The following is a 16,561-nucleotide window of genomic DNA, read 5'->3' as shown; positions in this document are numbered from 1 at the left end:
TATATAACTGATCATATAAATACACCTGAAACTAACATAGTATTGTAAGTGAACTATTATTTTTTTAAATGTATCTTTGTGAAATGTATGTTCTATAATAGGTGTTTTACTTTTCTTTGAATATGAGAGAAGTATATTATTGGATTGATTGGCTTTTTTAATCATCTGGAACTGTTCAGAGTCTTAGGTCATCCCTATACTCATTTGTTCTTTTCAGTGGTTACAGCCTGTGACATGGCAGGTGCAGCCATGTATGAACTGGTCAGAGTGGGCCACAGCGAGTTGGTTGGAGAGATTATCCGATTGGAAGGTGACATGGCCACCATCCAGGTGTATGAAGAAACCTGTATCCTTTTTGGTTCAATTTCTGGCCGTTTTCTACAAGGCAAAATTTAAAGATTTATTGTAAGGATAGAAGAACTAACAGTGGCTTCAGGATTGTGAAAATGTTCATGTTTTAAGAAATCTGATTTATGTAGTTTACTCACAAAAGGTACTGGAAATTAGTATTCTTATTTTAAGAAATTAATATCATCTTCTGAATTTTCATAGCTCACGAGCTTTAAGAAGAACCAATTAGAGTTTTTCTGCATGGGGATGAATATTGTAAAAGATAGTGTAAACAGAATAATAACATCCATTTGTATGGTTAAAATTCTCCAATCATTATTTTTGTTTAAAATAGCAAATCCAGGAGTTCCCTGGTGGCATAGCAGGCTAAGGATACAGTGTTGTCACTGGAATTGGTTCAATCTCTGGCCTAGGAACTTTCACATGCCGTAGGTGCAGCCAAAAAGAAAAATAAAATAAACTTTAAAAATAAGTTAGCAAATCCAGTGTATAAATGTGAAAACACTATCTTGTACACCTGAAACTAACACAATATTGTATGTTAACTATATATAGTTCCTTAAAAAAAACCTAAAGCCATTAAACAACTTATATTCATTAATTTTCAAAGTTTTACAAGGAATATAATAAAACAAAATAGTAATCCTTAAATCATGACTCTATCTTTGTTCTGGATGATGTGTTACATTATATATAGCTTTAGCACTGGGAATATTTACTGTTTGTTTAATTACCATAATTTTGGCTTTTAAACCTAGTATTTTCAATTTTTATGAAAAATAAAAAGCTCAAGGTTTAAGCTGTGTGAAGAGGAGTAACTTTTTTCCCCTTCATTTATGCTTTCTTTTTTACTCAGGTTGATTCTCAAGATCAGCATTACTTTTTTGGCTACTTAATTAAGATTTATTTGGTACAAGTTTTTTGCCATACTGAAATACGTGTTTAAAGTATCTGTTCTTTAAAAAAATTAAAAAAATAAATCTGTTCTCTCTGTTAGTACTAGCTGCTAATTCTAAACAAAATCATCTGAAAATTTTAATAAAACAGAAGTCTTTGCAGGTATGAAATCATCACTAACCAAAAGGATTTTTTTCTGTTGTTACATTTATCTTTTATTTAGTCTTTTATATGGTATGAAGATTAAATAAACAAATGAGCATATTAATATTGACAACCTGCTCTACCTTTGTCATCCTGTATCTGGTCAGTTTTTTTGTTAATTCCATTTATTGTCTCTCTAGTTTTTTATATGAACCAATATAAATATGCATTTTTATTTTTATATCCTTTTTTCCCCAAAAAGATTGCTCATTATATGCACTGTTCTGCACCTTGTTTTTTTCACTTAAAATATATGTACTGTGGAAGATGGATTGATACATTATAAATATAGTAAAATGTTTGTGGTAAGATCACTATAAAATTCTTTAAATTTTGCTGTAGGTTTAAAATATTTCATAATCAAACATTGGAAGTGAAAATATATTTTGGAGATCTTCTAGAGCAATTCATTAAAGTGCCTATATTTTTTATAGCTACATAGAATTCTAGCCTATGAATGTGCCATCATTTATTAATCAATCTCTTAATGATTGTTAAGTTTTAAGATCTTTTTGGTTGTTTCTCAGTCTTAAGAGTTTATATTCTTTGTCCAGATTTTAATATCCTTTTCAGAGAACTGGTATTCCTTATCAGTATAGTTGAAACAATGTGATATGGGAAGTCTTTTGTTTCTATTTTAAGCCTGTGGTTCCCAAAGACTCTGGGCAGCTGCGGCAGACTTAGGGGGTGTCCTAGGATATTTTAAGATTTGTGGTTAACACAGGAACATTAGACATCTTGTCAGACACCACGTGAACTAGGAGCTTGAGATAATAAACCATTTCATTATTTGGCTGCACCATATCCTTGATGATGATGTCATATCTTTGTGAAACTGGGTTTTTGGCAATTACTAGGTTAAAAACGAAGTATCGTACGAAAAGGAATGTGGAGTGCATAGTCAGTGTGATGCAGAGGTTTGAAAGTTGCAGAACACCCAACAGAAACAGAAATCCCATTTATAAGATTTGAAGTCATTTAAAAATGAAGTTAAAATATTCTTTTTTTCAATTCATATATATTTTTCTTTCAGAGTGCTACTCGGGACATATATATATATATATATTTTTAAATGTTTGAATGTAACTATTTAATAAATGGAATTATTAAATATATCTTTTGTTGTAGGTCACTATGAAAAAGTGCTTGAAACACTAAGGATGCTGCAGACTGAAAGTTTGAGAATCTTAGGTTTAGCTCCTTTTGAGTTCATTTTCTGTTAAACTGTGTTATTTCCTTTTTATGGTATCTCTAAACTTTTCCTCAACTGCTGTCTCCAGCTGGCGTGTCTGTTGGAGATCCTGTACTCCGCACTGGTAAACCCCTCTCAGTAGAGCTTGGTCCTGGCATTATGGGAGCCATTTTTGATGGTATTCAAAGACCTTTGTCAGACATCAGCAGTCAAACTCAAAGTATTTACATTCCCAGAGGAGTAAATGTATCTGCTCTTAGCAGGGATGTCAAATGGGAGTTCACACCTAGCAAAAACCTCCGGGTACGTCTTTGTAATCAAGATTTCTAAAGTTGGTGAGAGAATGTGAAATGAGTGTTTAGTGAACTATTTTGTAGCCCTAGTCAAAATGAAGATAGGCTCTAGATCTGCTAGAAGGATTATGGAATATGTTTTATTGATGTGAGGCAAATGGCTTAAATAACACCAAAGGTGCATGTACTTGACATTTATTGGACATGAAACAGCATGACATTTATTTGAACATTAAACAGCAGGTGCATTTTTTTCTCTAGGTGGGTAGTCATATCACTGGTGGAGATATTTATGGAATTGTCAATGAGAACTCGCTCATCAAACACAGAATCATGTTGCCCCCACGAAACAGAGGAACTGTAACTTATATTGCTCCCCCTGGAAATTACGATACTTCTGTAAGTATCATATAAACTATCTCACAGAGTGGCTCTACTTATGTATGATAGTTGCCTGGTTTCTGTGCTCTAAATAGTTATAGAATTAATATTCAATGTGAAGATTTTAAATAACTCCCATAAATATTTTTTAAGACTTTTTTCTTAAATAAAAAGGACAAAATATATTGTTTCTTTTTAAAAAGAAATTACTAGTGTAACATTTTCCTATCTGCTTAACTTGTATTATTTAAATCCATAATTCTCTAGGCATATAGTAGTTTTTGATTTTTATTGTCAATCTGTGTTCACATAATGAATTGTGAAATGGGTTTTATGAATTCTTACTCAGGGTGAGCCATTTCAAACTTAATCCCCTTAATGTTATTGATAGACATATCTTACCAAGCACACTAGTCACATAATAATAGCCTTTGTGGATATGATGCTTATTGAGAAGACTGTTGAAATTTCCACTATGTAAAATTGAGCATATGATTTTTCCCAGTAAAATATGCCAAAAAAGTAAGAATTTTCTAATCATTTCACAAAAATAAGTCTGTGTTCTACAACATAGAACAGAAGAGTTAAGTTTGGCATTCTGGGAGTTCCCATGCTGGCACAGTAGAAACGAATCTGACTAGGAACCATGAGGTTGCAGGTTCAATCCCTGGCCTCGCTCATTGAGTTAAGGATCCGGTGTTGCCGTGAGCTGTGGTGTAGGTCGAAGACATGAATTGGATCCCATGTTGCTGTGGCTGTGGCGTAGGTCAGCACCTGTAGTTCCAATTCGACCCCTAGCCTGGGAACTTCCATATGCAGTGGATGCGACCCTATAAAGCAAATAATAAATAAATAAATAAAAATATAGTAAGAAACAAAAAGGGAATGAAAATGCACACTAAAATCCGACTAGGAACCATGAGGATGCGGGTTCTATCCCTGGCCTCGCTTAGTGGGTTAAGGATCCAGCATTGCTGTGAGCTGTGGTGTAGGTTGCAGATGCAGCTCAGATCCGGCATTGCTGTGGCGTAGGCTGGCAGCTATAGCTCCAATTAGACCCCTAGCCTGGAACCTCCATATGCTGTGGGTGCAGCCCTAAAAAGCAAAAAAAAAAAAAAAAAAAAAAGTTTGGGATTCTGAGCAATCAGCTAAACTTATGAATCAGCATAGAGACTCACTCACCTCTCTATGAAAGAACAACCCTGCAGTAGATGATTCAGATTCATGCATTAGGAAGATGACAGATTTCTATAAGTCTGTGGACTTTGGGATTGTCTGTGAATACTTAAAGCCATCTCATTGTTCACAAATGTTAAGAATATTTTTCATTATCTTTTAGTTTTTGTAAATAATTTAATATATTTAGCTTAAGTATTTTAGAGTTCTTAATAGATTAGTATTTTTTATTAAAGCAGTGTAAGACCATTATAATAGACACAACAAAGAATGGAAACTAAATTTTATTTATTTATTTATTTATTTTTAACTCACTGAATTTTATAATTTTATTACATTTACAGTTGTACAATGATCATCATAAGAAAATTAAATTTTAAAAACTTCTGTTTCTTCCTTCCCTCAGTTCCAGGAGTATCTTCTATCTCCTTCAAGAATATTCCCTATGCATATTCATATAATTTATTTAACTGTTCCTGTTCTGTTACTTGATATACCTCGTTCTCAAAACATTTCTAAACTTTTTTTAATCATTAAAATAGTAATAAATGCACCTGATTTAAAAAATTGGACCAGTATACAAAGACTTCCAATAAAAAGTTGAAATCTCCCACCCTTCAAGAGAAACCTGGAGTTACTTTGATTTTAAAGGAAGAAATTGTTCATAAATTGACTGCACTTTAAATTCTGCTGTATTTTTATAGGATGTTGTATTGGAGCTTGAATTTGAAGGTGTAAAGGAGAAGTTCAGCATGGTCCAAGTGTGGCCTGTACGTCAGGTTCGACCTGTCACTGAGAAGCTGCCGGCTAATCATCCTCTGTTGACTGGCCAGAGAGTCCTGGATGCCCTTTTTCCGTAAGTTTGATCCGTGACCCATGGTTCTCCCTCAGTTATCGTAGGAGCTTATTGTTTCACTTCTTTATAGATAAAGAATTTTTGGTGCTAATCCTGTAATAAGTTTTATCTACAGAAATACATTTTGCCAGTATTTATTAGAAAGTCAAACCATTGAACACTTGGTTTTTTCACAGTTGCAAAGGGAAATCATTATTTCTAAAAAACAAAATAATTTCCAGAAAGAAATCTATGCCAAAACAATATAGCTAGTTTGCTTAAGTAATCCTAGATTTAGCAGATTTGTGTCAGTGTCAATCAATTTCGAAAATCTAGATTTTCTACGCTATCCAGCAATCTTTCTTAATTTGTAGTCTGCTCTCTGCCATTTTCTTCATCAACTGCTTAGAAACCTCCTTTCTCTTTAAATCTTAGATGTCACCATACCCTGCTTTACTTTCAACAAATAACCTCATCATTTAATTCACAGAAAACACTGAAGTGATGATGTAATAACTCCCTCAACTAATGGATCACGAACCCATGTACGTCTCACTCTTCATCCTCTTAGCTTTAAACCTCCTTTCTGTTCTCACTGTTACTCTCATACCATCAGACCTCTGACTCTTCTTGTTAGTCAGTACCTCCTGTTTCCATATCCTTTACTATCAGCTTAAATTTAATAGTCTTATCACTTTTATGATTATTTGCCAGTATATTAAATTTTCTTGTTCCCCTGTCTTCTGTCACACCTGCCTGGCAAAATACCAGCTGTGAATTTGTCCAGCTGCCTCCTTCTCCCAAATCTATGCACAGGCTGCTGAGAAAAGAAATAATAAGTGCAAGTTGTCACCACCATGGCACGGGCCTACATTTCCTTAATTATCATTCTCCTGCTCTCTTTAGTGACTATATCAAATTTCTCCATTTGGCCTCAGATCTTAAGCTTCACCCTTCTTTCTCAACACATGATCATACTAGAGCCTTCACAGAGAAATGAGAAGCCATGAGATTTGGAACTCCTTCAGTGAAAGTACATTCCCATCCATCCCTTATTCCTATCCTTTTTCTGGAGTTTGTCCCACCTCTGGTCTCCTCAGAGACCTCCCATTAAGTGATCTTCCTTTATCTCCCATCTAATGGAAAAAAAAAAAAAAAAACTACCCTCTACCCTTTCCAACTTTCTACCTTGCACTACTTTTCTCCTCAGCTTCACAGCCAAACCTCTTTAAGAAATAAGTTGTTTCCACTTTTCCCACTCTCATTCACAGTACTGCTCCTGCCCATGTCTCCACCCATCATTTAAAACTACTCTTGCTAACACCATCAGTCACTCCCATACTGATAATTCAATAAATAAGAATTAGTATCTTCTTAATTCCTACAATTTTGGGTGTTGCTTTCTAGTCTTTCCTCCTTAAAGCACCCTCATTCTGTGCTCTTCCTTTAGCTTCTATGTACAAGAAACTCTTACTTACTCACTGTTGCAGGTTCCCTCTACTTTCTTGTGGCCTCCTCTTTCCTCATATATATCACCCTCTGTAGATGACTTCATCTACTCTCATGACTTTATTCATCTATGTATGATAATTCCTTAATCTATGTCTTCATCCCAGACCTCTTCTGAGTTCCAGACTCATATCTACTTCTGATTGTACCTCTCCTTTAGAAAATCTTACAAGTACCCCAGAGTCAGTATGTTTAAAACTAAAATCGGGAGTTCCCGTCGTGGTGCAGTGGTTAACGAATCCGACTAGGAACCATGAGGTTGCGGGTTCGGTCCCTGCCCTTGCTTAGTGGGTTAACGATCCGGCGTTGCCATGAGCTGTGGTGTAGGTCGCAGACGCGGCTCGGATCCCACATTGCTGTGGCTGTGGCGTAGGCGGGTGGCTACAGCTCCGATTAGATCCCTACCCTGGGAACCTCCATATGCCGAGGGAGCGGCCCAAGAAATAGCAAAAAGACAAAAAAAAAAAAAACAAAAAAAAACTAAAATCATCATCTTAATCACCGCTCCTTTCCTTGAAACTTGGCTTCCTCTCTCAACAAATGTCATTATCCAGTGAACGCCTGTTCCTTCTCTCCAGGATCATTCTTACCCTCCCACATCTATTTAGTGAAGTAGTGTGATTATTCTAGTCCCTAAAAAAATTTTTTTGCCACGCCTGCAGAATGCAGAAGTCCCCAGGCCAGAGATCGAACCCAAGCCATAACAGTGACAATGCAGAGTCCTTAACTGCTAGGCAAACAAGGAACTCCTCCATAAATATTTTTTATCTGCATGTTTTACCCTTACTTGATAACTGTAATTAAGGATCTTACTCTGATTCCTGCAATAATCACATTTAATCAGACTTCCCATCTTTACTTTTTTTTTTTTTTGTCTTTTCTTGAGCCGCTCCTGCGGCATACAGAGGTTCCCAGGCTAGGGGTCCAATCGGAGCTGTAGTCACCGACCTACGCCACAGCCACAGCAACGCCGGATTGGAGCTGCATCTGCAACCTACACCACAGCGCACTGCAACGCTGGATCCCTAACCCACTGAGCAAGGCCAGGGATCAAACCCGCAACCTCATGGTTCCTAGTCAGATTCGTTAACCACTGTGTCACGATGGAAACCCCCCATCTTCACTCTTGCCTTCTTTCTAAGCATTTGTTCATATTATGTAGTGATCCAACTAAAACACATATGTGTGATCTTGCACTTTTTTTCCTGAAGCTCTTAGGTGTTCTTTATTGCTCTCAAGACAAATAAGCACTCCTTAACTCCTCACAAAGCCACCCATGATTTGGCTGTTGCTTACCTTCCAGTATTTCTTGGCCACTTGATTTCCCAAGTGTTTCTTTACATACACCCTCACAGGCTTTCTGAAAGACGTTTAATTCCCCAAGCAGTGTTCCCTCTTGCCCCTGGACCTTTGGGCATGCTGTTCCCTCTGTGTGGAATGTTATTTCCCTGCATCTGGCTAATTTCTCTTTCCTTATAGGTCTTAGCTTCTTTCTGAAAGCATCTTCTTACCCCACTCCAATTGAGTATCAGACTTTGTATCCTGTCCTGTATACTCCCACAGTATACAGGACAGTCTCTATGATGGATGGTCTCTATGATGGCACTTTTCATATTGGATTGTTGAACTTCTAAAGTGGGGCACACCCAGCCCTATCTTCCCACCTTGGCTTTAAAGTGATTTGAAAGAGATATATCTACAAAGCCATAGGATGATATGACCTTAGTTTATCAGAGTCATTGAAAGGGTTGAAGGAAAAAATGTGTTAATGCATATTAGTTTTATATGAAAAAAGTCTATTGTTTTTACTAACGCAGTGTTTTTTTACTAAGATGCATTGTTTCTGTGAATTTTATGATAAAACACACTTAGGAAGGAATTTCCCTTAGCATTAGATTTCATTTCTCCTGCCCAGACCCTCTTCACACACACACACACACACACACACACACACACACACACACACACACACACACACAGTGACATTCACTTTGCTCTGTCCTTCAAGAAATTTCACTCTTCACTGCCACTTTTTAAGTAAAGTTCGAAAGTGGTTGCTAAATGGTGCTGTAATTACCAGCTGACTCTGCAGTTTACCCTCCTGGAATGTGATCTCTATGAATACAGAAACATGGCTATCTTCTTTGTTATTGTTTCCAAGCATAGTTTTCAGGACCTAGGAAGTACTTCATAGTTATTGAATAGGTAAAAGGAGATCGACTTAACACCCTAGCAGAAGTCTTTATTCACTAACCTTTATAGCAAGATATGAGTTTTTTGGGTCTTCCTATTTTTATCTCAGGAGGCAACATTCAAAAGTTGTTTATATTTTTCTTTTAGCTTTAATTCCTATATTGTCCTCTCATAAACTAATTTGTATAAGCATTCAGAGCATCATTGATTGGTACCATTTTATCTTGTGTTCATATGCCTCCTCCCCAGTTACCTTATGGTATATATCCTTTCACTTTCCTGCTATTAAGATGGTAGCGATGATTAATTGTAATAAACAATATATACTACCATAGCTGCAAACTAGGCCAGCAATTATTATATCCATATCTATATGTCTATCTTTGTAAGTGAGTATATAGGTTCAGGTGACAATACATATTTTTGTAAGATGTCGTATATACAGGTTCAGCATTTACACTGGTGGCACATATATTAATTAATTAATTAGTTTTGGCCACACCCTTGGTATGTGAAGTTCCTGGGCCAGGGACTGGACCGGAGCCACAGCAGCAACCCCGGCCACAGCAGTGACAACACAGGATCCTTAACCCACTGAGCCACAGGGCAGCTCTCAGATGACAATATGTGAAAGTGCTGGAGTTTCTGTCATGGCTCAGTAGTTAATGAATCCAACTAGGAACCATGAGGTTGCAAGTTCGATCCCTGGCCTCGCTCAGTGGGTTAAGGATCTGGCGTTGCCATGAGCTATGGTGTAGGTCGCAGACATGCCTCAGATCTGGCGTTGCTGTGGCTCTGGTGTAAGCCGGCGGCTACAGCTCCAATTCGACCCCTAGCCTGGGCACCTCCACATGCTGTGGGTGCAGCCCTAGAAAAGACAGAAAGACAAAAAAAAAAAAAGAAAGTGCTTTCTTTCTTTAACTTGTGTTTCTGTGTTACTTAGCTACCTTATTTGTTGGTATTTACTAGCGAATAAAAAGATCCCTGCTTGTTTTCTTTGTTTAGGTGTGTACAGGGAGGAACTACTGCAATCCCTGGGGCCTTTGGCTGTGGGAAGACAGTGATATCACAGTCTCTGTCCAAGTATTCCAACAGTGATGTGATCATCTATGTAGGATGTGGTGAAAGAGGAAATGAGATGTCTGAAGTCCTCCGGGACTTCCCAGAGGTCTGTATCTGTAAGGCTTCAAATACTATGTTAGAGAAAATACTACTTGCACTGGCAGTTAATAAAGCTTTGTGTTGGGTCTGAAGCAATACTCTCATTTGTCAGTAATCTTTTAAGGAATTTTCTAATTGTATTTGTGATTCAATATGTATGTTCAAGGAACGAAATTTGAATTTTTCAGTCAGACACTTGAGAGTTGGTTTTCAGTTATTAGGATAAAGATAAAATAGACAAAACATTTATAGGTGTGAATTTTACACACACCTTACAAGATCTGCTAGGTTGCAGTAGTAATATTCCTTTCTCCATAAAATAATGGATTTCCTTTATGAAGTGGAAATAATGGCTGTTTTCTTTACAGCGCAGTAGGATAGGGAGAAGAGGTTGGAGTGATGGAAAGTATTTGTGAACACAGATTATAAAAGGGATTAAATATAGATAAATTGTGGAAAGGGGACTATTTGTATTCTATTTCTATTTAGAAACTAGGGGAATCACTAATAGATTGTTTGCCTCTAGCTCACGATGGAAGTTGATGGTAAGGTAGAGTCAATTATGAAGAGGACAGCATTGGTAGCCAATACCTCCAATATGCCTGTTGCTGCTAGAGAAGCCTCTATTTATACTGGTGAGTACATGATGGAATAAAAGTGATTCATATCTGTTCTCTGGTTTAAGGCTAACACCAAACTTGCTTTTCCAAAGAATTTTTCTCTCATTCTAAAATGCCTCCATACACACAACCATATTCCTAATTTTCAAAAACTACTTCACTTATTGTATCTTGAGAATATCTCAATGTAAGACATTAATAAACAGCCTCAATCTTTTGAATCATTTTAAAATGACATGTCTTTGGATTTCCTAATGTTGCACAGTGAGTTAATGATCTGGCTTGTCTCTGTGGAGGCACTGGTTTGATCCCCAGACAAACATAGTAGTTAAGGATCTGGTGTTGTTGCAGCTGTGGCGTAGGATGAAGCTTCGATGCAGATTCAGTCCCTGGCCCAGGAACTTCCATATGCTGTGGGGGTGGCTGAAAAAGAAAAAAAAAATTTTTTAGCAAAATAAAGTGATACATCTTTCTACTCTGAGATTTTTGTGTTTTCACTACTTGTTTCATCATTTGCTTTCCACTTTTGCTTTCCACGTCCATCCCAGCTTGTGGTACTTTTATTTCTACATTTTCAGGACTTACTCACATTCTGCCTTGTAGCCATAAATCAAGTATTTGTATTGGCATTAGTCCTGGTAAAACGCCCCTGGCAATCCCTTGACTGCAGTTTCTCCATTTGTTTCATGGTTGGACAAAATTTGACTTTTGGAAGTTTCTTAAAGGCTCGTGGAAACTGTATTCCCTGAGTTCTTGTTTCTTTGTAAATTTGAGTTTTTTCTATTGCCTTTAAATTTTAGCAGTAGTTTGGCTGACTGTAAAATTTATGGATCAATATTTCTTTCCTTGAGAACTCATTATAGCATTAAATTGCTGAGGAGAGATCTGACACTGGCTTACTTCTTTTCCTTTTATGGGTGATTTTTCTTTTTGTCCAAAGGAATGTCTCCTTAACTTTGAAATCTTATAACTTTATTAGGATCTATCTCTGTATTCATAGTTCTGATAAACTTTTCCTGACATGTAGTGTACCCTTTCAATCCATGAATATGTCCTTTTTATTTTGGAAAAGTTTTCCGAATTGCTTTTGAAACTTTTTCTCTTCCGTTATAGTCATCTTCTTCAAACCAGAGAGATCGCATCTCCTCTGTTTGCATATGTGTCATTTCCTCTCCAAAAATTCTTTTTATTTAACCTTTTGCCCATTTTTTCATAGGATAATTGATGTTTATTTCTTTGTGTCACTTCTAGTGACAGCTTTATTTTCTTCTAGCTCTTTGTTGAAATCTGCTGGCTCCTGAAACATCTTTTGTGATCTTACTATGTATTCCTTGAGATTTTTATTTTATGTAGGATACATTGTTAAGATTTTCTTTTCTTTGCTTTTTGTTTTCTTTTTATTATTTATTTATTTATTTATTTTTGCTTTTCAGGGCTACACCTGCAGCATATGGAAGTTCCCAGGCTAGGGGTCGAATTGGAGCCATAGCTGCCAGCCTCTGCCACAACCACAGCAATGAGAGATCTGATTTACTTCTTCAATCTACACCACAGCTCACAGCAATGCTGGATCCTTAACCAACTGATTGAGGCCAGGGATTTAATGCACATACTCTTGCATAGTATTCAGGTTCATTATCACTGAGCCACAACGGGAACTCCCTATTAGACTTTCTTTTATTAATTAACTGTGGTCACAGTTTTCATCTGTTCCTTGGCAGGTTCATTGTTGTATTCTACTTTTCCTTTTTTCTTGTATTTTTGTTTAGTTCCTGTGCTGATGTTTATTTTTACTATTACTTATCTTTGCAAGGAGATGGGAAGGAGTAGTTATTGCTGTGGTCCAGGGTAGCAGGAATTCTTCCTGGTAATCTGTGAAGTTTATTATAGTATGAAGTTGTGTAAGTTATTTTACTTTTTCTTCTTTCCTACCAACAAAAATCCACAGCTACAAGGCCACTTACAGTGAACTCTTTCTCTTCTACCCAGACTTATCTACTTTTTACTTACTGAAAAGTAGTACCTCCCTGTTTTTTGTTTGTCTCCATCTACCTGCTTGTCTTTGCTGCCAATCTGGGTCTAAGGAACCCCTGCCATTAGTTCTGTACCCTTTCTGCTATGTTCTAGACAAAAGATTCTTGGTTTTGCCCCTTAGGATATACCTTCTAGTTTTCAGAAGCATAATCAAATGCACAACCTCAGGTGAATTCTTTCTTTCCTTTTTTTTTTTTTTGGCCTTTTAGGGCCACACTCATGGCATATGGAAGTTCCCCTGCTAAGGGTCAAATTGGAGCTGCAGCTGCCAGCCTACACCAGAGCAACTTGGGATCCAAGCCACATCTGCAACCTCTACCATGGCTTATAGCAATGCTGGATGCCCAACCAACTGAGCGAGGCCAGTGATCAACCCACATCCTCATGGATACTAGTCGGATTTGTTTCCAACTGAGCCACAACAGGAATTCCCTCGGGTGAATTCTTGGTATCTTCCTGCACCCTTGTTTGTTTTTTCTCTCAGTTGGCTTTCCCCATTATTTTGTTGTGAAGCTAAACATGGCCCCTAGTTTTTGACAATAGAGTTTGTGTTTCTGTATTTCTTGTTCTTCTTGTTTGGTGGTTACTGTTATGAGAAGAAAAACTCAGTGACATCAATCTACTATTTTAAGACAGGAAGTCTACCTACTTCTTTTAAGTGGCTGCACAATATCCCTTTCTATGGATATGTCATAATCTATTTAACCTGCGTTCTTTGGTGGATACTTGGATTACTGATAGTTTTTACACTTTTTTTTTGGAATGTTTTATGTACACATTTCTTTGTATTTTTGTCAGGTAAGTTCTTAGAAGTAAAATTGCTAAGAATACAACTTTAGTTAATGCAGATTTTAGATTCTGATAGCTCTTCAAAAGGGATAACAGTGGGAATTGTCTTGTGGTGCAGCAGGTTGGGTATCCAGCGTCACTGTGCAGCTTGGGTCCCTGCTATGGCACACCGCAGCCAAAAAAAATCCCAAACAAACAAAAAAAGGGATAACAGTGGAAAAGAATTCTGTTTCTTTGCATTTTTGCCAATGCTAATTTTTTCAACACTTTCTTATAATAATTATCAAACATAGAGAAAAGTTAAAAGAATATTACAGTGAACACCCATGTACCTCACACCTGATTTGACAGTTAACATTTCACTCTCCCTGCTTTATTAGATGCCTGTTAAGTCTGTATTTCTTACAGTGAGCTAGCATCTTTCCTGTGTGTATTAACCACTTAAAAACTGCCTTCTATCCATTTTCCTATTGGATAGTAGTTGTTTTATCATGCTGATTGGTGAAACTCTTTAAAAATCAGGAGTTCCCGTCGTGGCTCAGTGGTTAACGAATCCGACTAGGAACCATGAGGTTGTGGGTTCGATCCCTGGCCTTGTTCAGTGGGTTAAGGATCCGGCATTGCCGTCAGCTGTGGTATAGGTCGCAGATGTGGCTCGGATCCTGCGTTGCTGTGGCTGTGGTGTAGGCTGGTGGCTACAGCTCTGATTGGACCCCTAGCCTAGGAACCTCTATATGCCTTGGGAGCAGCCCTAGAAAAGGCCAAAATAAAATAAAATAAAATCAGTCTTTCATTTGTTATGAATAACAAATATTTCTCTATTTGCTCGTCTTTTGATTTTTGTCTGAGGTTTTTGTTTTGTGTGTGTGTGTGTATATATATATATACACACACACACACACACACGTACACACATTAGTGGATGTTATCTCAGAGACTTAAGACAGGAGTTCTCTTGTGGCACAGTGGGTGAAGGATCCGCCAGTCACTGCTGTGACATGGGTTTAGTCCCTGGCCCAGGAACTTTCGCATGCCATGGGCACAGCACCCCCCCCCCCCCAAAAAAAAAAAAAGACATAACATACTTGTATAAAATAGGGTCTCAGGGGAGTTCCCATCGTGGCTCAGTGGTTACCAAATCCGGCTAGGAACCATGAGGTTGCAGGTTCCATCCCTGGCCTTGCTTAGTGGGTAAAGAATCTGGCATTGCCGTGAGCTGTGGTGTGGGTTGCAGACATGGCTCGGATCTGGCGTTGCTGTGGCTCTGGCCTAGGCTGGTGGATACAGCTCTGATTTCACCCCTAGCCTGGGAACCTCCATGTGTCCTGAGTGCGGCCCTAGAAAAAGACAAAAAAAAAATTTTTTTTTCTTTTAAAATAGGGTCTCACAAGTCAGTGATTTTTATTCTGAAAGATGTAATATGACAAATAATAAAGTTCCCGGAAGTCCTATTGTGGCTCAGTGGGGTAAGAACCCAACTAGTATCCATGAGGATGTGGGTTTGATCCCTGACCTCACTCAGTGTGTTAAGGATCTGGCATTGCCACAAGCTGCAGCCTTAAGTCCCAGAAGCGACTTCATCTGGCATTGCTGTGGTTGCAGCACAGGCCTTAGCTGTAGCTCTGACTCAACCCCCATCCTGGGAACTTCCATATGCTGCAGATGCAGCTGTAAAAAGAAAAGAAGAAAAAAATAATAATAATAACAATAAAGTTCTGAATTTTCCAACAACTATTTTGTTTTACTTAAATAAGCCCTTTCCTTTACTTGTAAAATAAAGGACTAGGGCTGGAATTCCCGTTATGGCACAGTGGTTAACGAATCCAACTAGGAACCATGAGGTTGTGGGTTCAATCCCTGGCCTTGCTTAGTGGGTTGAGGATCCGACGTTGCCGTGAGCTGTGGTGTAGGTTGCAGATGTGGCTCAGATCCCGAGTTGTTATGGCTCTGGCATAGGCCCATGGCTACAGCTCCAATTAGACCCCTAGCCTGGGAACCTCCATATGCCATGGGAGCGGCCCTAGAAAAGGCAAAAAGACAAAAAAAAAAAAAAAGAACTAGGGCAGTAGATTTTTATAACATAGCAACAAATATACATTTCTAATATCTTAAAAGTTGTATATAATACTTTCACTTTGGGTGTTTATATATATCATTTCATATGATATGTACAGATGATAGGGCAAAAGTTACTCTGTTTTTGCAGATTAGGCAACCACACTAGGGAATGAAGTGACTTTGCTAAGGTTGACAACAGGACAGGAACTAGACCCCAGAACTTTTTTCTGGATATTGTCTTCTAAGTAGTTTACATATGTGATTTTTACAGGACAGGACTCAATATGCATAGCAGAATGATCTAATTATCACTCATGTTAATAACATATGTTACCAAACAAGCTAATTAATTGAGGGGTTTTTTTTTTTGTTGTTGTTGTTGGTTGGTTGGGTTTTTGGGTTTTTTTGTGTGTGTGCCTATGTGGGTGAGATATACTTTCAAAGCTACATTGGAAATTAATTTCAGATTTCATTATCGCAACAAGGGATGGGGGAAAACACTTTTCCAACTTTTAAAAATATATATTATATTCCAATAGACTGAGTGATGAAAAACCCAAACATATAATTGCTCATTATAATAAGTATTTATTGCAGATGTCCATGGGACTCTTCTTTACTCTGTCTTTACTCGGCCTAGGACCCAGGCTGAAAAGAGCTCTTTCATTTTAACACATATCTTCCAGGGGTCCTGAGAATTCTCTCCTTCTCCGTGAGCCAGAAGGAAGAAGTAGCGTGGAAGCAAGTGTGACTTGCCTGGCAATGGAACACATTACTCTGACTTAAATTCTATTAGATATGGGTCAGTTATTTGCCATATCTAATGCAAAGGAGTCTGGACAGTGTAATTTAGCTGTATGCCAAAAAG

At 37.6% G+C, this 16,561-nt stretch overlaps 1 protein-coding gene across 1 annotated transcript in view; it reads left to right on the top strand.

Moving 5' to 3' along the window:
- Positions 1-16,561, top strand: part of ATP6V1A (ATPase H+ transporting V1 subunit A) — a 64,236-nt gene that overhangs the window by 33,628 nt on the left and 14,047 nt on the right. Inside the window, exons 3-8 of the mRNA XM_047792169.1 lie at positions 218-346; positions 2,733-2,947; positions 3,199-3,336; positions 5,199-5,350; positions 10,037-10,199; positions 10,719-10,827. Of these exons, the coding sequence (XP_047648125.1) occupies positions 218-346; positions 2,733-2,947; positions 3,199-3,336; positions 5,199-5,350; positions 10,037-10,199; positions 10,719-10,827 (906 nt within the window). The remainder of the gene's footprint in view (positions 1-217; positions 347-2,732; positions 2,948-3,198; positions 3,337-5,198; positions 5,351-10,036; positions 10,200-10,718; positions 10,828-16,561) is intronic.

The sequence above is a fragment of the Phacochoerus africanus genome, chromosome 1, assembly GCF_016906955.1.
Source record: "Phacochoerus africanus isolate WHEZ1 chromosome 1, ROS_Pafr_v1, whole genome shotgun sequence".
NCBI classification, from domain to species: domain Eukaryota; kingdom Metazoa; phylum Chordata; class Mammalia; order Artiodactyla; family Suidae; genus Phacochoerus; species Phacochoerus africanus.
The sequence above is the reverse complement of the archived record's forward strand: the minus strand, read 5'-3'. Positions and strand labels throughout refer to the sequence as shown.